General features: G+C 33.8%; 4 protein-coding genes across 4 annotated transcripts; 1 reads left to right on the forward strand and 3 right to left on the reverse strand.

Moving 5' to 3' along the window:
* LOC116033299 (F-box/LRR-repeat protein 4) lies at positions 1-1,728 on the forward strand. The gene has a single exon (XM_031276052.1). It carries the CDS (start codon positions 1-3, stop codon positions 1,726-1,728), a length of 1,728 nt encoding a protein of 575 aa, XP_031131912.1.
* A 2,185-nt stretch (positions 1,729-3,913) lies between these two features.
* On the reverse strand, positions 3,914-7,063 carry LOC116031523. The gene is made up of 5 exons (XM_031273747.1): positions 6,199-7,063; positions 5,886-5,980; positions 5,025-5,136; positions 4,430-4,482; positions 3,914-4,275 (listed from the first exon to the last, which is right to left on the reverse strand). Exons 1-5 carry the CDS (start codon positions 6,956-6,958, stop codon positions 4,132-4,134), a joined length of 1,164 nt encoding a protein of 387 aa, XP_031129607.1. The 5' UTR covers positions 6,959-7,063; the 3' UTR covers positions 3,914-4,131.
* A 696-nt stretch (positions 7,064-7,759) lies between these two features.
* Positions 7,760-9,642, reverse strand: LOC116032066 (pentatricopeptide repeat-containing protein At2g13600-like). The gene has a single exon (XM_031274463.1). The coding sequence runs from the start codon at positions 9,538-9,540 to the stop codon at positions 7,783-7,785; it is 1,758 nt and encodes a 585-aa protein (XP_031130323.1). The 5' UTR covers positions 9,541-9,642; the 3' UTR covers positions 7,760-7,782.
* A 234-nt stretch (positions 9,643-9,876) lies between these two features.
* On the reverse strand, positions 9,877-16,208 carry LOC116032707 (BRAP2 RING ZnF UBP domain-containing protein 2). Its single transcript, XM_031275404.1, has 12 exons — positions 15,950-16,208; positions 15,458-15,573; positions 15,263-15,371; positions 15,050-15,164; positions 14,638-14,735; positions 12,078-12,184; positions 11,693-11,939; positions 11,521-11,574; positions 11,192-11,341; positions 11,002-11,066; positions 10,341-10,395; positions 9,877-10,246 (listed from the first exon to the last, which is right to left on the reverse strand). Exons 1-12 carry the CDS (start codon positions 16,169-16,171, stop codon positions 10,151-10,153), a joined length of 1,434 nt encoding a protein of 477 aa, XP_031131264.1. The 5' UTR covers positions 16,172-16,208; the 3' UTR covers positions 9,877-10,150.
* Between the last annotated feature and the right edge of the window lie 9,050 nt (positions 16,209-25,258).

Consider the following 25,258-nt stretch of genomic DNA (forward strand, 5'->3'; position numbering starts at 1 on the left):
ATGGCGGAGCCATGCAACGACTTGCTAGACGAGTGTTGGGATCAGATCTTCACAAAACTCGATCGCGACTGCGAATTCGATTCCCTCTCTTTGGTTTGCAAGCGTTTCTATGCGCTCACCAATTCTCTCCGCCGCCGATTATCCGTAACCGACCCGATCATCACTGGTACCCTCCCTAGACTCCTTCACCGTTTCCCTAATCTCGTTTCCGTTAATCTCAGCAATTTCCGTGGTGATGCCACTACAATTTTCTCTGAAATCCGGCATCGCTGCTTGCTAAATCTTCAAGAACTTGATATTTCTAATCAGACCCGAATCCCCTTTGATGAGTCGATGGATTCTGGATCGGTTTTTGAGAAGTTGAAGGTTTTAAAGTGCAAGAATCTGCATGTTTTAGGCAATTCACATTTGAAGAGAATTGCTAGTTGTTTCCCGTGTTTGGAAGAGTTAGATATCAGTTTTCCTAGAACTGACGTGCACTTAAGATCCAAGGATCTGGAGGGAAATGAATCCGTAGTTACAGATGATGGAATTGAGGCTTTGTCTTTGAGTTTGAAGAAATTGAGGAAAATTAATCTTTCTGGGAATTATTACATCACTGATAGGTCAATTGCAGCACTATCCAATTGTTTGAATCTTCAAAGTCTTGAAATTTCGAGTTGCTGTTTCATTACTGCAAATGGGATTCATCTTTTGTTGCAAAACAGTGCAAAGATGAACTCGGTTTCAGTTTATGGTATTACTTGTCCAAACAGTAATCTGATTGCTCAAGGTTTCAGCACTTATGGTCGAGCTTTGCAAGCTATTGATCTACATTGCGCAATTATTTCAGATGAGTGCCTGAGCTCTTTAGCAAAAGCTTGTCTTCCTTTAAATAGGTTCTCGCTTGTGTGTTGCAACGGTATCACATCAAATGGACTCTTGTCTCTTCTTTCTGCCTATCCATCGCTTCAGTACTTGGCGCTTGAGGCTTTTGATTTCCTGACTGATGAGATTATGGAGGCCTTGTCCGTGTATTTACGTAGTGTAGTGACAATCAAATTAACGGAGTGCAGTAGGTTAACAATCTCAACCATCTTTGCACTCGCGAGAAATTGTGATGTGCTGGAAGAGCTTGACATGGAGAACACTGGATTGGGAAGAAAGGGCGGCTCTCCGGATTGGCACATAAGCTCAAAACTCAAGTGTCTGAATATGGGAAAGAATATTAGAGTCAGTGATAAATGCCTTGCAGAAATTGCCTTTGTCTGCCGGATGTTAGAGAAACTCGATGTTTCCTTTTGCTCGGGTATATCTAAAGAGGGCATTGCTAGTGTTCTCCAGATCTGTCCCGAGATCAGAAGCTTAAAGATTGATCACTGTTTAGGGATCGAAAGTATTGGGGAGGGCCCAGAGTTGCCAAAACTCGAGGTGCTAAGTGCAGATAGGTCAGGGTTGAATGGCAGCGGCCTTGCAGCAATTGGGATCAGATGTTCAGGGCTCCTGAAATTGGGTCTCGAGGGGTGTAACGGAGTCACAACAAAAGGTGTCGAGGAAGTCGCGAAAAAGTGTAAAAGGTTACGCAAAATCAAGTTGGGGATGTGTGCCCATGTTGATGCCAGTGTCGTTGAACGGATTGTGTTCTCTTGCCCATCACTGAGGAGAGTAACTTTTCCCAACTCTAAGCTTACTGAAGATTTGAAAAGACTGTTCTTGCAGCATGGATGTGTAGTTCAAGAGAGCCATTAGTTGCAATGTTTTGTTTGATTTTTTTGTTTAGTTAAAGAGCATAGAGGTTGTGTGAGTAATAGAATCTGTTCATCACAAGTTATGACATTTTGCAAGTTTGCTTGTTTGGAGGTTTGTTTCTTTTCTGAATCTTCACCAATGGATTGATATATGTAAAAAGGTGTTCCTTCGTTTTGACAGTCGATGTACAATGCTTATACTGTGAATCAAAATCCATGTAACAAAATGATTTTTAGTGTATTATAAATATATCTTAACTTTTTTTTTTTTTGGGAGAAAGTATATCTTAACTTATATTCCATAATACATTAAAATGAACTTACAGTACCCTATAGTTGTATCAAAATATAATAAACATATCTACTAAATATGGATATGCTATATATTAAAAATGAACAACTCAATATGCACAATATAATTTGCCTAGGTGTATTGATGTCACTATGTATTAATTCGAAGTTTTAATATGATTTTTGATGTCACTATGTATTAATTCGAAGTTTTAATATGATTTTAGATTAATTGAGTAGCTAAAAGTTTTAAAAAACTTATAATAGGTGATAGGTCAAAGAGAGTAGATCAATAAAAAAAAAAAACTATGTATTAATTCGAAGTTTTGATATGATTTTAAATTAATTGAGTAGCTAAAATTTTAACTTAAAAAACTTATAATATGTTAAAGAGAGTAGATCACTGATTCGTTTAATGAGGCTTGACTGAAGTTATTTTTAATCTAATTTTTTTGCGAAGTTATTTTTAATCTAATTTTTCATAATATTAAGTTTAGCATTAATATATAAAATTTATATATTTAAAAACTACATTAAAGTACTATTAAACAAAAAAAAATTAAAATAACAAAAAATTCTAAAAAAATAAGCAATAAAGAAAAAATTGATTTGACCCATGAATAATAAATATAACAGATCAAATGAAACAGAGAGAATAATATCTATAAAGTTTAACTCATTCGACAATCAACATTAATTTTAGATTCAAAATACTATTATTTTACTCCCTTCCTCCAAACAAACTCATACGTTTTTGTCATTCCAAAGTTTGAATTTTTTAAATAAATAAGTCCATAGTAATCTTTTAAGATTTTCGAAATTTAAACTTAGGTGTATCAAAACATAATCCAAATTGACTATCAAAACAATAAGGGTGGTATGCTCCAAAAATGTTATATGAAATTAGGTAAGATTTGGTTGTACTCGAACATTGGTTCGAGACATTTTCTCTACCCCTTCTTACCTTGAAAGGGGACTTTACGCTCTTGAACCGAAAACCATCTTTCGGCTAACCTAGCCTCCTCTATCCCTCGGGACGCAACAAAGCTATAATACAAGAATATCCACTTGTGCCCGTAAAGGCAGCCCAAGTGGTAAGAGAGTTACACTGCAGCCGAAAGATCGTGGGTTCGAACCTCAAGCCCTTGGATTTGAGCCGGTCAGCTATGTCTTTTTACATCCCAGCGCTCAATCAGTGAGCTATTACACACCTCTTTCAAGGATGGCTACTTCTAGGCAAACCTCTTGGTTGTCTCTGCACCCGAACTGAGCGGTCATTTTGGGGCCTTAAATGGTGACCCGGGTTGTTCCCCTCTCGACGATAGAGCTTAAGTGCTTAACCCCCATCATCTCACTGGCCAACCTTGATCCCAGTAATTTTAGAGTCATATATAGTATTCAGAGTTTACCTCGATTTGGTACCACTCTTGTGGCATGCACCGAAACAGTGCTTTACACCTAAATGTCCAGTCAAACTCTTGCGACCCGCACCGAAACAACGCTTTACCCCTAGATATCCAGTCAACTGCTGCGCCTCAACGCGTTTCAAGGAAAACCAACTAGCTCTGGTTTCGAGTGACATTTCACCCCTATCTCCCTTCAACCCTTTGAGCGAAATGCAGAAAAAGAAAAGGAAGGATACTTTACACAAAGGGTTGAAGGGAGATGGTGGTGAAATGGCAAGGTTGAAGGGAGATGGTGGTGAAATGCCACTGTTTTGCCGCGGGATTTTATTATGGTTGTACTTGGTACAATACATCATTTAAAAAGAACTTATTATTATTATTATATGGGATTTTAATGGTCTTGTGCCTTGTATAAATAGGCTATGGACTTTGGCATACAAATTGGGGAAGAAGAAAACAAAAAGAAAAAGGAATTTTACTCAGTTCTCATAGAAAAACAATGACAGTATAACATTATTAATTTAAAAAAAAATAGATACCAAGTAAAAATAATAATAATTTTGAAAATGTGAATAAAAAGAAGGAAAAGATGAGTAATATAAAATATAGTTCTAAAGAACAATTTTAGGAGGAAGTGCATTTCTGCATGCTTAGCCTAAAAGCAAAAACTAATTCCTAGGCTTTCATAAAACTCACCAGGTGCCAGTTTAGTTCTTATAATCTGGATTGTCACGAAGACCAAGCGATGATAGCACCAGGCAGTAAGAATCCCAATCAGTCCTTCGGAGATACTTCAGCAACTTCTTCCTCTTCTGGACCATTGCTTGAAGACCCTTTCGAGAATGTTTATCCTATTGCATTGGGTTAAACACGAAAGCACCATGTGTTAGGGAACAAGATGCGACCTAATCTGATTCTCGGAGTGTGCTGTTATGATAAAGTGCACATTTTCCATCTTTGAAATGCCTATGAGAGGAGACGATTACATATGGAGATACGGCTTACCTTTTTATGCAGGACACCTGATAGGTGTTTGATTTTGGTCGTAAGTTGAGCCACTGCATAACAATGAAGAAAGCATTAAATTCATGTAATAGTTTACGAACACATCGTGCATTACTGACTGTATTACGTGTGACATGTAGAGTGATTTTAAATCATGTATCTCGCAAACATGACTACGAGATTACAACTAACATCCATCTACAGATGGTCATCTAAGAAGTGACAATTATGATAAAAATAAAACATCACATCCAATCACTTCTCTCTAACGATGGACAAAAACTGTGACCATAAGAGAAAAGGGGAGTGATGGGAAACCAACTCATGATTCTCCTCCTCCAATGAACTCAGAAAAATTAGCATTAAAAAAGATAGGAAAAGATGAAGTGGAGCATTCAAACAATCTAATAGAGTAACAAAAATAGAATTTCAAATTTTATTGATTTTAAGTTAGCATTCTAACAGTGGAAGAGAAACAGTGAGTAAAAGGTTTCGCAATCCAACAAATTGGCATGGAATCCAACATAAACAAAGGAAGTAAGGGACAATGCGGAGTTATGTACTTATGTATTAACAAAACTCAGAAACAAGTTACCCTGAACACGAGCAGAACCACAATCTGACTCTGACATTTTAAATTGATCTCTCACTTTCTTAAGCTCCAGCTTCATTTTCTCTGCAGATGACATGTTAACTGGATCGAAATACTGCAAAACAAGGATGCAAAATGATTATATGGAGTATAATGAAAAAATGCTGAAAAATTGTCAGAAGAACAACAGAAGACATTATCAATAGATGATACAAAGAAAGCAATAATAGAAACACAAATGAACGAGTTACAGTATGTAATAAATTCAATGTTGCTCATCAATGGAGGGCATTTTGAGGGAAAGAATTCAAAAATCATTGAAATATGTGTACCCAAAGTACACAGTAGAAACTTAACCAGTAAACCAACCATGTCACTCATGTACCAACAGGGCAACAATTGCATGATACAACCACAGAAGGGAAGCATACAACACACTGTTGCATATTTTCGAAGCAGTACATAGGCCATGTAATTTCCACATCTGCTAACAGATATTCAAAACTTTTCATGTTCTAGCATTGAACACATGCAGCCAATTCAAGCGCGTATTACTTATTACAAGTTTGCATGCTAGGTATAGCCTTACTACTCATTTGAAATTCTGGTCTAACATATAAAGCAACAAACAGCCAAACAGTACAGTGTTTAATCTTAGAACAATCACTCTCATTCTCCGACAGACCGACTTTAATCCATACATAAGCAAATATAACATAGAACAAGACTAAGTATATGTTACATCTGAAGGGCCAAGACCATTAAAGTCATGGGCTAGACCAATGCAAAGTTACAAAAGGGTATTCAAATTCCATTACTATATTTTCAAAGTAAAGAGGAAAATACAAGGAAAGTAAAACTTGCCTTCTCAACTAAGTTCTCCTTCGGAGGATGTGATAAGTAATCTGTATTTTCTCCAAGTTGGCCCAAAATATCAAGATTCCGAACTGTCTGAACCCCTATTATTGGTAGACCACATATTATGTGAATATGAGATATTTCTTATAGGTTCATACAAAATTGAGAAAGAGTGATAGACTAAGATCTATATGTGTTAGCTAAACACTACATAGAACAAGTATGCACTAGTTTTTTTCTTTGCAAATCACATTACCTAATAACAAAACCAAAGTAAAGCATGTAAAACATATTAGTTATAATGAATTTTGGCACCTACTCGTGATCTTCTCATCATCAAACTTAATGCCACGAAAAACATCCATCAAAGCTTTTCGAACTCCGCCAACCCTAGACTCGGACTCTTTCTCTTCAATCATCCTAAGTTTACGCAGTCTATCACTCAACTCTCGTAACGAAAACCCATTCTTCTTTCCCTTATGCTCAGGGCTCAATGCTCTCAACCTTTCCCCCAGCTCCTGATAAGTATAGCTGCGCACAAACTCCTGTCCAACATTTGGCCTGATATTCCCATCCTTCAAACCCTTGATATCCTTTCCAAGTATCGAGGTCGGCAATTTGTCGCTGCCAATCACCGTCGGCGGTTCTACGGGGCTCAGATTTCCCGGCCTCAACCTTAAACTATCCGTATATTTATTAAGCGACAAAGGATCATTCGTTTTCCCTAGAGCAACGCCCGGATTCTTCTCCTTGAGCTTGCTCAAACTATTTCGAATGGCGTCGAAGCGTTCCTTACTGGAGGCCGGCGGCTTTGGGGCATCGAAACTCCGCTGGTATAGCTCCTGAAATGAGATGTGCTTAGAGCGAAGTGAAGGAGAAGAAGGCGGCTGGTCTCCATCTGTAGGAGGTGGCGGCGGAGGGGGGAATCGTCTTCGTGAATCGGCTACCTTCTTCCGGATTTCATCCAAATAGTTGGCATTAGAGTGGTGGTGGTCGGAAGTGGAGAATGAAGAAAACAGGACAAAATTTTCGTGCCGCCGGTTAGGGCGGAGACGAAGAATTCTGATGGTTGCCGCCATGAGCGAGCTCTGAGGTTTAGAGGTAAACCCCTAGAATTTCTGGCTGTTTTGCTGAGGGAGCTCACTCACCGGTTCTGGTGCTCCCCTTTCAGTTCTCGGGTCGGGTATTTTGACCTAGGTAGATACGGAGTAATTAAAATTTTGAATTTTTATGCTCACCTGTTCTCGGGTCGGGTAATCTGACATAAGTAGAGTAGTAGATAATTAAAAATTGTTTGCACATAGCTTTTGTTATAATTACGGAAATATCTCACCGCATGTTTCACCCGGGACACAACCTATATATTTTTGGGTAATGAATTGTTAACCCAATGAAGAAAAACATATTTTTGAGGTACGTACAAAAATATTTTTGACTCATAAAAATGGTTTGGGAAATATGATCCAACTAAAACATTTTACTCTCTTTTTTTCAAACCTATACAAGTTCAATATAAGGTTTAAGTTGACTTTTTCGTTTTCAGTTTAATCCAAATAATAAGTCAAAATTAGGTAAAATTTTCACAAAGTAAAGACATTATGAGCATTTTAAACTAAAAGTATAAAAATGAAAATACCAATATAATTTAGCGATTACAATAAGAATAAACTTAAGTATCATTGTATCAGTACTCAAAAAAAAAAAAAGTATTATTATATCATGATTTTGTTCACGACTTATTAAATTTTATATTATTAGTTTGAGGGAAATGCATTATGTTTTTAATAGTTTCATGCCTTTGAAGACTTAATTTGAAAATATATGTCGAGGATGAAAAGTAAAATGAATTATGAATAAAATCAATAATAATTCTTGCTTGTTTAAGTTTTTGAATTGTAATCAACTAAAGTAGGTACAAATCCAAACTCACATCAGTATCTTTAGGGGAAAATGGCTGTTCAATATTAGGTACATAACCAGCATCCTTCATATGATCACCCAGTTTATGAAGCAATTCTTGAATTTCTTCTGTCCTACAAAAGAACTTGTCCTTGGCAACAAACTTATACCTTACATTCTTGATCTCAATCCAACTATAAGCTGCTTCTTTGTGCAGCCTTCTGCCATCCATACGCGTTCTCACTTCGCGCACATCATCCCACCTTCCTGCTGCAGCGTATACGTTGGATAGCATAACGTATCGTGCAGTGTTCTCAGGCTCGAGTTCGAAGAGAGCTTCTGCTGCTCGTCTGGCGAGTTCCATGTTCCCATGAACACGACAAGCACCCAAAACCGCACCCCACATACCAATATGGTCTGAACCATCGGCTGCTCTCTCAATCAGTTCTACTGCCTCTGTTAGACTGTTTTTTCGCCCAAGCAAATCGATCATAATCGAGTAGTGGTCTAAACCAGGATGTACACCGTGATCTGTTTCCATTGAGTTGAGAATCTTGAATCCTTCTGATTCTAAACCACAATGGTTACAAGCAGATAGAGCCCCTAGGAAAGTGACATGGTTGGCCTGCACATTTGCTGCAATCATCGTTTTGAACATGGAGAGCGACTTCTCGCCATGGCCATTTTGAGCCAGCCCGGTAATTAGTGAGTTCCAGGTGACTGTATCCTTGTCAGGGAACCTCTCAAACAATGTCATTGCTGAGGCTATGTCGCCACATTTACAATACATGTCCACGAGAGCATTAACTACGCATATATTATCGCTCGAACATTTATGTCTAATAATGTGACTATGCACTTGTTTCCCTTTATCTAATAGAGCTATATCTGCACAGGCAGTCAGAACTGAAACATAAGTAAAGGCACTAGGGATGATACCTTCTTCCTGCATTTGCCTGAAAAGGCACAAAGCTTTCTCGCCCTCCCCGTTCTGTGCAAAACCGCCAATTAGTGCAGTCCAAGACACCACATTTCTCAGTGGCATTTGATGGAAAATCCTACAAGCATCCTCCATTCTGGACGCTCGTGCATAAGCCGCCAGCATTGAAGTCCAGGACACGACGTCCCTCTCGTGCATTCGCCTGAAAACGGAATACGAGTTCTGAGGAAGGCAACACTTCCCATAGGCATCAATCAGGGCATTACAAAGCACAGCATTGAATTCCAAGCCAATCACAATAGCAACTCCGTGTAACTGACACAACTGTTTCAATGCACCCAAGCAAGCACACACATTGGCCAAACTAACAGCTGTGTACCCGTCCATCAAGACTTCACTTTTACACCGAGCCTGCATTAGTTTAAACACGCCTATGGATTTTCGGAAATGCCCGCGATGACTTAAGCTGGAAATGATAGAGTTATAGGTCACAAGGTTTGGTTCAGGCATTTGATCAAGCAGTTGGAGGGCATTCTTGAAAAGACCCGCTTGAGAAAAAGCAGAGATGATTATGTTCCAGGAATGGGTGTTCTTGATTGGGAGTTGATTGAAGAGGCTGTGTGATGAGTGTATGAAGCCGAATTTGGCGTACATGTGTATTAGGCGGTTGGCGAGGAAGGTGTTGAGAGTTAGTGCAGTCTTGATGAGGCGGGAGTGGATGAGCCTTCCAAGTGTGAAATCTCTGGTTTGGATGCATTTTGTGAGAAGAGTTGAGTAGTGGTGAGTGGAGCTACAAGGTATGGGTTCAGTTGATTGCTGCATGAGAGGACATTCTTCTTCTTCTTCTATGGAGGATCGCTGCCTCTATAAAACCAAACAACATCAATTGCTTATAGCATTGGGTTTCTTTTGACTTCTTTTTTTTTTTTTTTTTAGTGAAGTGTAAAAACAGCAGCCACCCTTGCTAGTAGGCTCAAACAATATTCTGTATAAATATAAGAATGAACTTCTTCTCTTTTTTTTCTTTCTAATTTTATTAATTAAATGTTTTTGTAGTTTGAAGAAAATGTGGCTAGAGCCTTAGAGGTTCCAACCAGGCAAGTTGTGTGAATGAGAAATGCCCTTATAATATTACAATTCAAACCAATATACCATGACTGCAATGCAAATTTTAATCAAAATCCATATACTCTAAAAGACCGAAAGGTATGTTCATCATACTTGAGTTAATCATTCATCACAGCCATGATGAATGCACATTGCTACAAAACAAATATTCATTCTTGTAATGTTATGTGCCATCACATTTTTGTTATGTTCATTTCATGACACTGATACAACCCTGAATCTGAAATTCATAGGCCAGTTGGTGAACTCCATGTACCAGACAACACCTCCTGCTGGTCTCTTTCTCCATTTTCTGAGGAGCATCCTACTTGATTAAGCTGTCGCTGTTTCCAGTTTTATCGGGTGCTTGTGATGCTGTGTTCGTTCCTTCGAACTCTAAGCATGTCATTAGACTCATAAGCTGCAAGCACGAGTACCAGAAGATGCACTAATGAATGTTAAGTGAACAGGAATTTGGTAGTTAGTACTGCATCCATAACAAATCAAATATACACCTCTTCCTCCAACTGCTTTATCCTCTCGTCCTTCAGCTTCAAGACCTTGCTTTCCCTATAGTTTGGAACCCAGCCCACAAATAAAACTTTAGAATTTATGCGATACAAAGGGCTGGTGTTTTACCTTAATTGCTATTGTTACGGCTAGGTCTTAACACTCAAAGAAGAATAAATTTGACAAGTTCACACAATTCACAGATGCAATATACACTAGTAACACTACTCTCTGAAATAGTACTTGAGAAAAGTGTATCGGCAGATAAATGAAGAAACCGGCCTCAGTTTATGCACATCAACCTGGAAAAACTCTAAATGTATGGGAAGAAGAGGAGAATAAATCGGAGAAGAATCCGTCCAATGGGCTTCGTATATATGTTTGACTGGTTTATTAAGTTTACTACAAGAATCCGCCCAATGGCTTAATTGTTTTATAAGCCACCCTCTCACTTATATATTCATAAGTTTGATAGATATAGCACTCTACCAGTTAAGGGAATCCCCCTCTCCTTCCTGCCACATGACCACATCTCATCTAAAACACACACAATCCATGAAAGAATTGGAAAACTGAAAAACTAACACAAGTGTACATGGGAGAGAATTGAGGAGTATCAAGTAGCCATTGCATCCAAAAGCTGAGAAACAAGGGCATTAACCATACCTTTCTTCAATTTCCACAATCTTGGTTTCCCATATTTTCTGGTTTCTCAAAAGATTGTCATAGATCTGCCAGTTGCAAACCAAAAACAATCAGTGTTCCCCCCATGAAATAAGGATAGCTGCCACTGAAGAGGAGAAATAGCACAAAAGTAAAGCTTAGTATAAGCAAATGCACCTATTTAGAAACTCACATCATCCTGAAATTTCTTCTCTTCAGTGCATTTGTCAAACCGAGCACGCAACTTAACCATCCTAGGATTCTGAATTAGAGCTTTCTGAACAGCTTCAGAAGCTTGCCTTTTATTTTCTTCTTCAGCCTCTTGTAGCAAGGAGTCAAAGTACTAAGGTAAAAAATATATTAAAAAAAAAAAAAAAAAAGTTACTACAGTAACAGAAAATGCCACTTTTCCTAAACATTCATTAAAGTTACACTAGAAAGCTAAAAGCAAGATCCATTTTAAAGATTAGTTGCCAAATGTACCCAATTTTGTAACAAAGTAACAAATAAAAATACACTAACCATTTTCTGGTTCTCAAGTTGTGCTGTCAGGAGCTCATTATACTCATTCACAATCTGCATAAAGAGAATTATGAAGATTAGAGAAAATCAATTGTCTAAACAAGTTAAAGAATAACAGACCAAACAAAAAACCGGAAATAAAAGGAGGGAATAAGGGAAAAGCGAAACATACAGCTTCAACTTTGTTGTTTTCAAGAGCTTCACTAAATTCAGGATCAACACCACATTCACAATTATAACCTTCATTAGAGTGTACACAGTGATGGTTCAACTCAACCAACTTCCCATCAGTTTTAGATTGAATTAATCTGTGAACATAGTTGTCTCCAGAATAGTCCCAGACACGTCTTGTTTCCAATTCAAGCGCATAGCAATGTTGTGTTTCTTTCCAGTGCCTCTTAGCATGTTCATCTTTATATCTGTACAGAAAAAGGCAAAAAGCAGCTTTTACTGAAAATCCATTTATTCACTTGCAAGGGGAAATCACTCACTTTCAAATGTAAATAAGAAAAAGAAATTAAAATATGGTACTAGATCAGAGGAAGTAATATCATTACCTTCCACAACCAACAAAACCACATATGACACACATCCAGAGATTCTCTGACGTTTGACAAACAATACAAACCGATTTCTCAGGCTGCTGCTGGCAATATCGACATACCTGAAACATTTTGAAGCAAACTTACCTCATCTCTCAAGTTATTTTATGTGCATCAGATGCCTCAGAATTAATATTGAACAAACATGATTAGTAAACTTTCATAACAAAGTATTTCCATCATACTTATAAACATTGCAGAGCCATAAATGTTGATGTGAATCAGTTAATTTGAGTTTTAAGATAGTTGTTTCACACTTTCACTGAATTATAATTGAAATTTCAAAATATAGAGGCATAATAATTCTGCCAATCTTTTACTTCTCTCATCCATTTTACTTTTTCATATAAATTAACAGCCATCATGGATGGTAGGAAGACACCAAAAGTCCAACATGTCAACTTGCAAGGCTTTTATTTAAAAAATAAAAAACAAACTAGTGAGGCTGTGAACAAATAGACACCATAAAGTAGGCATCTCCTTTCCATAGAAAGATGCATCCATAGAGCTTACAAGGCATAATGGAAAACTGAGTAAAGCAATGGTTGATGGATCAGGTTCTCATAACACAATTGAAAAATATTTTATTCACTAAAATTGGTTGGACCAGAGACTTGAATTAAAAACAATGACAATCAGAAATGGAAAACAAATTGGCTTAGGTAGACTAACTGGCAGGTGGTGGATATTCACCACCTGCCAGACCCTTCAATCCTTCAATTTCAATAGGGGAGAAGGGGTGGTTTATATAGACTATCTCACTATAACTTTCTTTTGCTAATTTTTCAAATAAGTGACTATCCCTAAAGATTTTCAAACTTTTAAGTTCCTTAAAAATTAAAATTCATACTTTCCTTTAAAGAAAGATATGTATGACATAAAATTTGCAATTTTTAGCTAAGTGAACAACTATTCTTAAATGAAACAATTTCCATATTAGGACTTAGGACTCATGAAGTCCACTCAATCTGACAAGATTAGTTGACTACAATCTCATCTAAACTTGAGAGAATGCTTGCATCAAGTAGAGCCTATTCTGCACAAAAAATCACCAGGAATGGCATACAATCTACAAAACCACATCTAACACTTAACAGCAATGCCTTTTACTTGAGGCTTAGCATTAGTCAACTCAAAAGCACAACACACTGCTAATAATAACATCATTTCATTTTACATGAGATACAACATATAATTCAAGATAGAGATGTTGTGTTCTTTGGCAAAAGCTCAAGTCAACGGGCAATGCAGATCATTGGAAGCGGAGGGTGGGTTGCCAATTTTTTGAGGTTGAAAAGGGTGAAGAAAGAAAAGGGAAAATAACTTGGAATTTTGTGGAGTTCTCCTTATCCTTGATTTTTTAACTTAATCAAGTTGTGTTTATTTAGCCAAGAAATCATGTTTCTATAGATGGGATACATAAGCCATACTCATAAACTAAAAAAGGAAAACAACCAAAACTATGGAACTACCAAACATTTATAAAGGAAACTACCAAATATTTGTTAAGGAAATAGAACCAAATTCAAAATAATAGTCAATCAAAGATATTCGGAAGAATCAATCTCCAGATTCCCTGATCATCTTCATTGATTTCCTTTGTCCAAATCATCACTCCCCTTTGGGACACCAAGCTTGAGATCAGGAATTTGGGAATGGTTTACTCCGGTGCCGTTAGCTCAATCAACGTGTCTTCCACTTCTTCATCAAAGCCAAGCATGTATAATTTTTGTTTGCAACGATGGTCCTTCACCCATAGGTTATCACAACTAAACACTTGCCCATTTTTCTCCACTTCAACATTTCTTCTAGTGAGAGATGCTTTATGTGTGGGGGCCTAAAAGGGTGGTGGCTGCTTTATTGTGACCGTACTACAAGATTGGTAGAGGTTAGGTGGTGGTGGATGATAATGTGCCTAATTGCCCAATAATTGTATTTTCTAAGCGTACTCTCAGGTGATATTAATAGCTTACTTTCATATAGACGAGATACATACACAATATTCCTAATTGAAAAGGAAAATAACCAAAACTACCAAACATTTATATAGGAAACTAGCAACCCTTTAAACAACCAAACATTTGTGAAGGAAATAAAACCAAATTCAAAGGGGGCAACCCCAACCAAGTTGGTCGGACAATTGGCTTGGTAACAAGGTTTCAAGTTCGATTCCCTGTGGGAGCTATCTATTAGCCTTTTGGTTTGAGCTGGTAAACTATGGGCAACCTAAATTGGTTGGTGTCCTTTGCCGGCTAGGGTCACAAGGCGGGCTTCACCCATAGCGCACTTTCGGGTAAGCTGTGAGCTTTCCCGTATCAATCAAAGATATTCAGAAGAATCAATCCCCGGATTCCCCTGATCACCTTAGTTGATTTATTACCAGAAGAAATGGTACACATGGTTGAATATACAAAATTTGTAAATTTTGTTTAGATTAAATTAATACCTATACTAATCTGCTAACATCACTCCACCTAATCAAAATTACAACACTTGCAGCAATAATATTACTCACCGGGCAAGAAGAATCTGTCCATTTTGAAATACAAGAACAATGAAAAGAATGATTGCAAATTGTAGTCAGAATCCCACTAGTGTCCTGGTCAAGCCGCTCTGCAGAGGTGATAAAAAAAGAGACAATAAATAGAGGTATAAACATGAGTGAGCTCATCAGGTGAAATCTTGAGAGGAAGGGTTTCAAAAGAATTCATGTGTTCCTCATGTGAAAGACATTGAAAAATAAGTAATTTACATTCATTTTACATCAACTTTTTTCAGATTGAAGATCATTGTAATGACTACTAAATTACCAAGAGGTTTTTTTTATCTATCAAAATATTGCCAACAGTTGGACATAATTTCTAGTATTCAAATCAATGCCATTGGCATCATAGGATTAACACATAAATTTCCTTCATCGGGAATACCAAGACAGACTGGACATGAAGGCTGTTCTGTAGAGCTTGGGGCAGAAGTCTGCAAGCGTTCAATAGAACCAGTGTAATGCACATCACCCGTGAAAAGCACATGGCAAGTTTCTTCCTGTATTAAAGATATCATAAAACAAGGTAGAAGATCGTTTGCACTTGAAAAACAAATGGGTTACTGAAGATCAAAATATCAGCAGGAGCAAAGCATACCTCAAGAGATGAGAAACGTCTGCCACTAAAATGTTTGTAGAAAGAGTCTGCAGATTTTTGCTCATCAAACCTGATCAAAATACTATATCGATCTTCCATTCCTTCGTTTCTACACCCTCACATAATACAAAAAATAGTTAGAACCAATGGATAGAGCACCGCTTTATCAGGCCAGTCCAGTCTCCAGAACAATACCTGACAATTCGCATTTCCAGCATATGTTGCACAAATGAACCACAAAACTGACAAAAATCTGAATAAGTCATGTGATTGGGTACCCCAAGCACACAGAGAAGAGGTTTTCTTTCAGCCTAAGGACATAAAAGAAAAATCAACAGACAATTCATGACATTGCATTTTATTATTTCCCAGAAATTTTTCACTAATTTCAAAATGTCAAAATCTGAGAAAACAATTAGAACCATGCAAGACAAACAGAGATGGTTCAAAAACAATAGTGATATAAGATTGCAAACAACTATATACCCATTCTTTTCGAAAAGAATTTCAAGTTTAATAAATTCCCATTAAAATATTTTTTTCCTAAAAAAAAAAAAGAAAGAAAAGAAAAGGAAAAAGCCCTAGAATAAATAAACTCCATTCAGTCCTCCACTAAATTAAAATTGAAACAGGAAAGAAATGAAGTTCATGAACGGATCAAATACGAAAGAAATGTATAAAGATTACAGGCAATTCGGGGGACGATGAGGCGACGTCATTCCGGAAGAGATGCATCACGCCCCTGGTCTCTTCGATACGAGGATTTCCAGAAGAAAAATGGAAAGCCTGAGTGATGCTAGAAGTAGATGTGGAAGAGTCGCCGGAGGCCATGGTGTTCACCGGCCGAAATCGATCATCGGAAGAAACACCGGCGATTGAGATGGAACTAGTTGAGGTGGATTCCGACATGATTTTCGCAAAGAACCTGCAGAAGACAGATTTCCCGCTGGGAGGTATTTATAGTACTGTGCCGCAAAATGGTTTCGTTACGATCAATAACGGAACCACACGTACTAAATTTTTAGGGGCGAATTTACTTGAGTATGCCATGTGCTATGGTCATTTTTTTTTTTTAAACCAAAGATAAATATATTGGGTGATATTACAAAGATAAGAAGGAGGGTTGCATAACCACTCCATACAACTAGGTACAAAAACAGACTGCTTAAGAATCGTGTGTTTAAAAAAGTGACATTTACATTACCTGGTATTACAGGTCTCTAATAAATAATTATGTTTTGATAAACTAAATTGACATATTTATGTACCAAATTACAACTTTAAAAAGTTTGAGGCCATAATTGACTTTACAGGTAAAGTTTGATGGCCTATTTGATACATTTTAAGAAAAAAAAAATGACACTTATATTTACCTAGTTTTACAGGTCACTAACAGGTAATTATGCCTTGATGACTAAATTGACATGTTTATGTATCTAATTGCAACTTTAAAAAGTTTGAGGACCTAATTGACTTTACAGATAAATTTTGATGGCCTCTTTGATACATTTTATGCAAAAAAAAAAAAGTGACATTTATATTTACCTAGAATTACAGGTCACTAACAGGTGATATGTTTATGTACCTACTTGCAACTTTAAAAAGTTTGTGAGCCTAATTGACTTTAAACGTAAAGTTTGATTGCCTATTTGACACATTTTATGCAAAAAAAAAATGACATTCATATTTACCTGGTATTACAGGTCACTAACAGGTAATTATGTCTTTATGAACTAAATTGACATGTTTATATACCTACTTGCAACTTTAAAAAGTTTGAGAGCCTAATTGACTTTAAACGTAAAGTTTGATTGCCTATTTGACACATTTTATGCAAAAAAAAATGACATTTATATTTACATGGTATTACAGGTCACTAACAGGTAATTATGTCTTTATGAACTAAATTGACATGTTTATCTACCTAATTACAACTTTATAAAGTTTGAGGGCCTAATTAACGTTACAGATAAAGTTTGATGGCATATTTGATACATTTTATGGAAAAAAGATACATTTATATTTACCTACACTTACAGGTCACTAACAGGTAATTATATTTGATGAACTAAATTGACATGTTTATGTAACTATTTGTAACTTTAAAAAGTTCGATGGCCTAATTGACTTTACATGTAAAGTTTGATTGCCTATTTGATACATTTTATGCAAAAATAAAAAAAGACAATTATATTTACCTGATATTACAGGTCACTAACAGGTAATTATGTTTTGATGAACTAAATTGACATATTTATGTACCTATTTGCAACTTTAAAATGTTTGAGAGCCTAATTGACTTTACAGGTAAAGTTTCATGTCTTGTTTGATACATTTTATGCAAATAAAAGTCACATTTATATTTACTTGGTACTACAGGTCATTAACAGGTAATTATGTCTTGATAAATTAAATTGACATGTTTATGAACCTAATTGCAACTTTATAAAGTTTGAGTGCCTAATTGCCTTTACAGGTAAAGTTTGAAGGCCTATTTGATACATTTTATGCAAAAAAAATAAAAAAAAAATTGACATTTATATTTACCAGGTATTACAGGTCACCAACAAGTAATTATGCCTTGATGACTAAATTGACATGTTTATGTATCTAATTGCAACTTTAAAAAGTTTAATGGCCTAATTGACTTACAGATAAAGTTTGATGGTCTATTTGATATATTTTATGCAAAAAAAAATGACATTTATATTTACCTGTTATTACAGGTCACTAACATGTGACATTTTTATGTACCTACTTGCAACTTTAAAAAGTTTGAGAGCCTAATTGACTTTAAAGGTAAAGTTTGATTGCTTATTTGATACATTTTATGCAAAAAAAATGACATTTATATTTACCTGGTATTACAGGTCACTAAAAGATAATTATAACTTGATGAACTAAATTGACATGTTTATGTACCTAATTGCAACTTTATAAAGTTTGAGGGCCAAATTGACTTTACATGTAAAGTTTGAAGGCCAATTTGATACATTTTATGCAAAAAAAAAAACAAAAGTGACATTTATATTTACTTGGTATTATAGGTCACCAACAGGTTGTTATGCTTTGAAGACTAAATTGACATGTTTGTATATCTAATTGCAACTTTAAAAATTTTTGATCCCCTAATTGACTTTACAAATAAAGTTTGATTCCCTATTTGATACATTTTATGCAAAAAAAAAAGTGACATTTATATTACATGGTATTACAGGTCACTAACATGTGACATTTTTATGTACCTACTTGCAACTTTAAAAAGTTTGAGAGCCTAATTGACTTTAAAGGTAAAGTTTGATTGTTTATGTGAAACATTTTATGCAAATAAATTGAAATTTATACTTACCTGGTATTACAGGTCATTAACAGGTAATTATGTCTTTATAAACTAAATTGACATGTTTATGTACCTAATTGCAACTTTATAAAGTTTAAGGGCCTAATTGACTTTACATGTAAAGTTTGATTGCCTACTTGATACATTTTATGCAAAAAAAATGAAATTTATATTTACCTGATATTACAGGTCATTAACCGGTAATTATGTCTTTATGAACTAAATTGACATGTTTATGTACCTAATTGCAACTTTATAAAGTTTAAGGGCCTAATTGACTTTACATGTAAAGTTTGATTGCCTACTTGATACATTTTATGCAAAAAAAATGAAATTTATATTTACCTGATATTACAGGTCATTAACCGGTAATTATGTCTTTATGAACTAAATTGACATGTTTATCTACCTAATTACAACTTTATAAAGTTTGATGGCTTATTTGATACATTTTATGGAAAAAAGTGACATTTATATTTACCTGCAATTACAGTTCACTAACAGGTAATTATGTTTGATGAACTAAATTGAAATGTTTATGTAACTATTTGTAACTTTAAAAAGTTTGATGGCCTAATTGACTATACATGTAAAGTTTGATTCCCTATTTGATACATTTTATGCAAAAATAAAAAAAGACATTTATATTTACCTGATATTACAGGTCACTAACAGGTAATTATGTTTTGATGAACTAAATTGACATATTTATGTATCTAATTGCAACTTTAAAATGTTTGACAGCCTAATTGACTTTACAGGTAAAGTTTCATGTCTTATTTGATACATTTTATGCAAATAAAAGTCACATTTATATTTACTTGTTACTACAGGTCATTAACAGGTAATTATGTCTTGATCAATTAAATTGACATGTTTATGAACCTAATTGCAACTTTATAAAGTTTGAGGGCCTAATTGACTTTACAGGTAAAGTTTGATGGCCTCTTTGATACATTTTACGAAGAAATAATGACACTTATATTTACCTGGTTTTACAGGTCACTAACAGGTAATTATGACTTGATGAATTTACATGTTTATGTATCTAATTGCAACTTTAAAAAGTTTGAGGGCGTAATTGATTTTACATGTAATGTTTTATTGCCTATTTGATACATTTTATGCAAAAAAAGTGACATTTATATTACCTGGTATTACAGGTCACTAACAGCTAATTATGCTTGATGAACTAAATTGACATGTTTATGTAACTATTTGTAACTTTAAAAAGTTTGATGGCCTAATTGACTTTACATGTAAAGTTCGATTGCCTATTTGATACATTTTATGCAAAAAAAAAGGAGACTTTATATTTACCTGGTATTACAGGTCACTAACAGGTAATTATGTCTTTATGAACTAAATTGACATGTTTATATGTACCTAATTGCAACTTTATAAAGTTTGAGTGCCTAATTGACTTTACAAGTAAAGTTTGAAGGTCTATTTGATATATTTTATGAAAAAAAAAATTGACATTTATATTAACTGGTATTACAAGTCACCAACAAGAAATTATGCCTTGATGACTAAATTGACATGTTTATGTATCTAATTGTAACTTTAAAAAGTTTAATAGCCTAATTAACTTTACAGATAAAGTTTGATGGTCTATTTGATATCTTTATGAACTAAATTGACATGTTTATGTACCTAATTGCAACTTTATAAAGTTTTAGGGCTTAATTGACTTTACAGATAAAGTCTGATGGCCTATTTGATACATTTTATGCTAAAAAAAGTGACATTTATATTTACCAGGTATTACAGGTCACCAACAAGAAATTATGCCTTGATGACTAAATTGACATGTTTATTTATCTAATTACAACTTTAAAAAGTTGAAGGGCATAATTGACTTTATAGATAAAGTTTGATGGTCTATTTGATATATTTTATGCAAAAAAAAAAAAAGTGACATTTATATTTACCTGGTATTACAGGTCACTAACATGTGACATTTTTATTATTACCTACTTGCAACTTTAAAAAGTTTGAGAGCCTAATTTACTTTAAAGGTAAAGTTTGATTGTTTATTTGACACATTTTATGCAAAAATGTAACATTTATATTTATCTGATATTACAGGTCACAAACAGGTAATTATGTTTTGATGAACTAAATTGACATGTTTATGTACCTAATTGCAACTTTATAAAGTTTAAGGGCCTAATTGACTTTACATGTAAAGTTTGAAGGCCTATTTGATGCATTTTATGGAGAAAAAAAAGTGACATTTATATTTTACCTGGTATTACATGTGATCAACAGGTAATTATGCTTTGATGACTAAATTGACATGTTTACGTATCTAATTGCAACTTTAAAAAGTTTGATGGCCTATTTGATACATTTTATGCAAAAAAAAAGTGACATTTATATTTACCTAGTATTACAGGTCACTAACATGTCACATGTTTATGCACCACTTGCAATTTTAAAAAGTTTGAGAGCCTAATTGACTTTAAAGTTACAGTTTGATTGCCAATTTGACACATTTTATGCAAAAAAAAAAGTGACATTTATATTTACCTGGAGTTACAGGTCACTAACAGGTAGTTATGTCTTTATGAACTAAATTGACATGTTTATGTACCTAATTGCAACTTTATAAAGTTTGAGGGCCTAATTGACTTTACAAATAAAGTTTGATGGCCTATTTGATACATTTTATACAAAAAAAAGAGTGACATTTATATTTACTTGGTATTACAGGTCAACAACAAGAAATTATGCCTTGATGACTAAATTGACATGTTTATGTATCTGATTGCAACTTTAAAAAGTTTAAGGGCCGAATTGACTTTATAGATAAAGTTTGATGGTCTATTTGATATATTTTATGCAAAAAAAAAAGTGACATTTATATTTACCTGATATTACAAGTCATTAACATGTAATTATGTTTTGATGAACTAAATTGACATGTTTATGTACTTAATTGCAACTTTATAAAGTGTAAGGGCCTAATTGACTTTACATGTAAAGTTTGAAGGCCTATTTGATACATTTTATGCAAAAAAAAAAAGTGATATTTATATTTACCTGGTATTACAGGTCATCAACAGGTAATTATGCTTTGATGACTAAACTGACATGTTTATGTATCTAATTGCAACTTTAAAAAGTTTGAGGGCCTAATTGAATTTAAAGGTAAAGTTTGATTGCCTATTTGACACATTTTATGAAAAAAAATGACATTTATATTTACCTGATATTACAGGTCACTAACAGGTAATTATGTCTTTATGAACTAAATTGACATGTTTATGTGCCTAATTGTAACTTTATAAAGTTTGAAGGCCTAATTAACTTTACAATTAAAGTTTGATGGCCTATTTGATACATTTTATGGAAAAAAAGTGACATTTATATTACCAGGTATTACAAGTCACCAACAGGAAATTATGCCTTGATGACTAAATTGACATGTTTATGTATTTAATTGCAACTTTAAAATGTTTAAGGGCCGAATTGATTTTATAGATAGAGTTTGATGGTCTAATTGATATATTTTATGCAAAAAAAAATTGACATTTTTATTCACCTAGTATTACAGGTCACTAACATGTGACATTTTTATGTACCTACTTGCAACTTTAAAAAGCTTGAGAGCCTAATTTACTTTAAAGGTAAGTTTGATTGCCTATTTGACACATTTTATGCAAAAAAAAAAAAGTGACATTTATATTTACCTGGAGTTACAGGTCACTAATAGGTAATTATGTCTTTATAAACTAAATTGACATGTTTAATTACCTAATTGCAACTTTATAAAGTTTAAGGGCCTAATTGACTTTACATGTAAAGTTTGAAGGCCTATTTGATACATTTTAAGCAAAAAAAAAAAAAGTGACATTTATATTTACCGGGTATTACAGGTCACCAACATGTGACATTTTTATGTACCTACTTGCAACTTTAAAAAGTTTGAGAGCCTAATTGACTTTAAAGGTAAAGTTTGATTGTTTATTTGACACATTTTATGCAAAAAAAGTGACATTTATATTTACCTGGTATTACAGGTCACTAACAGGTAATTATGTCTTGGATAACTAAATTGACATGTTTATGTACCTAATTGCAACTTTATAAAGTTTGAGGGCCAAATTGACTTTACAGGTAAAATTTGAAGGCCAATTTGATACATTTTATGCAAAAAAAAAAAAAAAAAGTGACATTTATATTTACCTGGTATTATAGGCCACCAACAGGTTGTTATGCTTTGAAGACTAAATTGACATGTTTGTATATCTAATTGCAACTTTAAAAATTTTGAGCCCCTAATTGACTTTACAAATAAAGTTTGATTCCCTATTTGATACATTTTATGCAAAAAAATAAGTGACATTTATATTTACATGGTATTACAGGTCACTAACATGTGACATTTTTATGTACCTACTTGCAACTTTAAAAAGTTTAAGAGCCTAATTGACTTTAAAGGTAAAGTTTGATTGTTTATGTGAAACATTTTATGCAAATAAATTGAAATTTATACTTACCTGGTATTACAGGTCATTAACAGGTAATTATGTCTTTATGAACTAAATTGACATGTTTATCTACCTAATTACAACTTTATAAAGTTTGATGGCTTATTTGATACATTTTATGGAAAAAAGTGATATTTATATTTACCTGCAATTACATGTCACTAACAGGTAATTATGTTTGATGAACTAAATTGAAATGTTTATGTAACTATTTGTAACTTTAAAAAGTTTGATGGCCTAATTGACTTTACATGTAAAGTTTGATTCCCTATTTGATACATTTTATGCAAAAATAAAAAAAGACATTTATATTTACCGGGTATTACAGGTCACCAACAAGAAATTATGCCTTGATTACTAAATTGACATGTTTATGTATCTAATTGCAACTTTAAAAAGTTTAAGGGTCTAATTAACTTTACATATTAAGTTTGATGGTCTATTTGATATATTTTATGAAAAAAAAAAGTGACATTTATATTTACCTGGTATTACAGATCACTAACATGTAAAATTTTATGTATCTACTTGCAACTTTAAAAAGTTTGAGAGCCTAATTTATTTTAAAGGTAAAGTTTGATTGTTTATTTGACACATTTTTTGCAAAAATGTAACATTTATATTTATCTGATGTTACAGGTCACTAACAGGTAATTATGTCTTTATAAACTAAATTGACATGTTTAATTACCTAATTGCAACTTTATAAAGTTTAAGGGCCTAATTGACTTTACATGTAAAGTTTGAAGGCCTATTTGATACATTTTAAGCAAAACAAAAGTGACATTTGTATTTACCTGTTATTACAGGTCACTAACAGGTAATTATGTTTTGATGACTAAATTGACATGTTTATGTACGTATTTGCAACTTTAAAAAGTTTGAGAGCCTAATTGACTTTAAAGGTAAAGTTTGATTGCCTATTTGACACATTTTATGCGAAAAAAGTGACATTTATATTTACCTAGTATTACAGGTCACTAATAGATAATTATGTCTTTATGAACTAAATTGACATGTTTATGTACCTAATTACATCTTTATAAAGTTTGAGGGCCTAATTGACTTTACAGATAAAGTTTGATGGCCTATTTGATACATTTTATGCAAAAAAAAAATGACATTTATATTTACCGGGTATTACAGGTCTCGAACAAGAAATTATGCCTTGATGACTAAATTGACATTTTTATATATCTAATTGTAACTTTAAAAAGTTTGAGGGACTAATTGACTTTACAGATAAAGTTTGATGGCCTATTTGATACATTTTATGCAAAAAAAAAGGTGACATTTATATTACCTCGTATTACAGGTCAGTATAACATGTGACATTTTTATGTACCTACTTGCAACTTTAAAAAGTTTGAGATGCTAATTGACTTTAACGGTAAAGTTTGATTGCCTATTTGACATATTTTATGCAAAAAAAAATGACATTTATATTTACCTGGTATTACAGGTCACTAACAGGTAATTATGTCTTTATGAACTAAATTGACATGTTTATGTACCTAATTGCAACTTTATAAAGTTTGTGGGCCCAATAAACTTTACAATCAAAGTTTGATGGCCTATTTGATACATTTTATGGAAAAAAAGTGACGTTTATATTACAAGGTATTACAAGTCACCAACAAGAAATTATGCCTTGATGACTAAATTGACATGTTTATGTATCTAATTGCAACTTTAAAAAGTTTAAGGGCCGAATTGACTTTATAGATAAAGTTTGATGGTCTATTTGATATATTTTATGCAATAAAAAAAAGTGATATTAATATTTACTTGGTATTTCAGATCACTAACATGTGAAATTTTTATGTACCTACTTAATTGCAACTTTAAAAAGTTTGAGAGCCTTATTGACTTTAAAGATAATGGTTGATTGTTTATTTGACACATTTTATGCAAAAAAAAAAAAGTGACATTTATATATCTAATTATATATCTTTATGAACTAAATTGACATGTTTATGTACCTAATTACAACTTTATAAACTTTGAGTACCTAATTGACTTTACAGATAAAGTTTGATGACCTATTTGATACATTTTTTATGCAAAAAAATGACATTTATATTTACCTGGAGTTACAGGTCACTAACAGGTAATTATGTCCTTATGAACTTAATTGACATGTTTATGTACCTAATT

Source organism: Ipomoea triloba, chromosome 10 (genome assembly GCF_003576645.1).
Source record: "Ipomoea triloba cultivar NCNSP0323 chromosome 10, ASM357664v1".
NCBI classification, from domain to species: Eukaryota; Viridiplantae; Streptophyta; class Magnoliopsida; order Solanales; family Convolvulaceae; genus Ipomoea; species Ipomoea triloba.

What these genes read in the sequence shown, in the direction of transcription:
- LOC116033299 (XM_031276052.1), top strand. Translation starts at nt 1, where the DNA reads ATGGCGGAGCCATGCAACGACTTGCTAGACGAGTGTTGGGATCAGATC.
- LOC116031523 (XM_031273747.1), bottom strand. Translation starts at nt 6,958, where the DNA reads ATGGCGGCAACCATCAGAATTCTTCGTCTCCGCCCTAACCGGCGGCAC. An exon ending in TGATGATGAGAAGATCACGA is followed by an intron (nt 5,981 to 6,198) that starts GTAGGTGCCAAA and finishes TACCAATAATAG; the next exon opens with GGGTTCAGACAGTTCGGAAT. An exon ending in TGGTTCTGCTCGTGTTCAGG is followed by an intron (nt 4,483 to 5,024) that starts GTAACTTGTTTC and finishes ATTGTTATGCAG; the next exon opens with TGGCTCAACTTACGACCAAA.
- LOC116032066 (XM_031274463.1), bottom strand. Translation starts at nt 9,540, where the DNA reads ATGCAGCAATCAACTGAACCCATACCTTGTAGCTCCACTCACCACTAC.
- LOC116032707 (XM_031275404.1), bottom strand. Translation starts at nt 16,171, where the DNA reads ATGTCGGAATCCACCTCAACTAGTTCCATCTCAATCGCCGGTGTTTCT. An exon ending in CATCGTCCCCCGAATTGCCT is followed by an intron (nt 15,574 to 15,949) that starts GTAATCTTTATA and finishes TTATGTCCTTAG; the next exon opens with GCTGAAAGAAAACCTCTTCT. An exon ending in TAAAGCAGTTGGAGGAAGAG is followed by an intron (nt 10,247 to 10,340) that starts GTGTATATTTGA and finishes TCGTGCTTGCAG; the next exon opens with CTTATGAGTCTAATGACATG.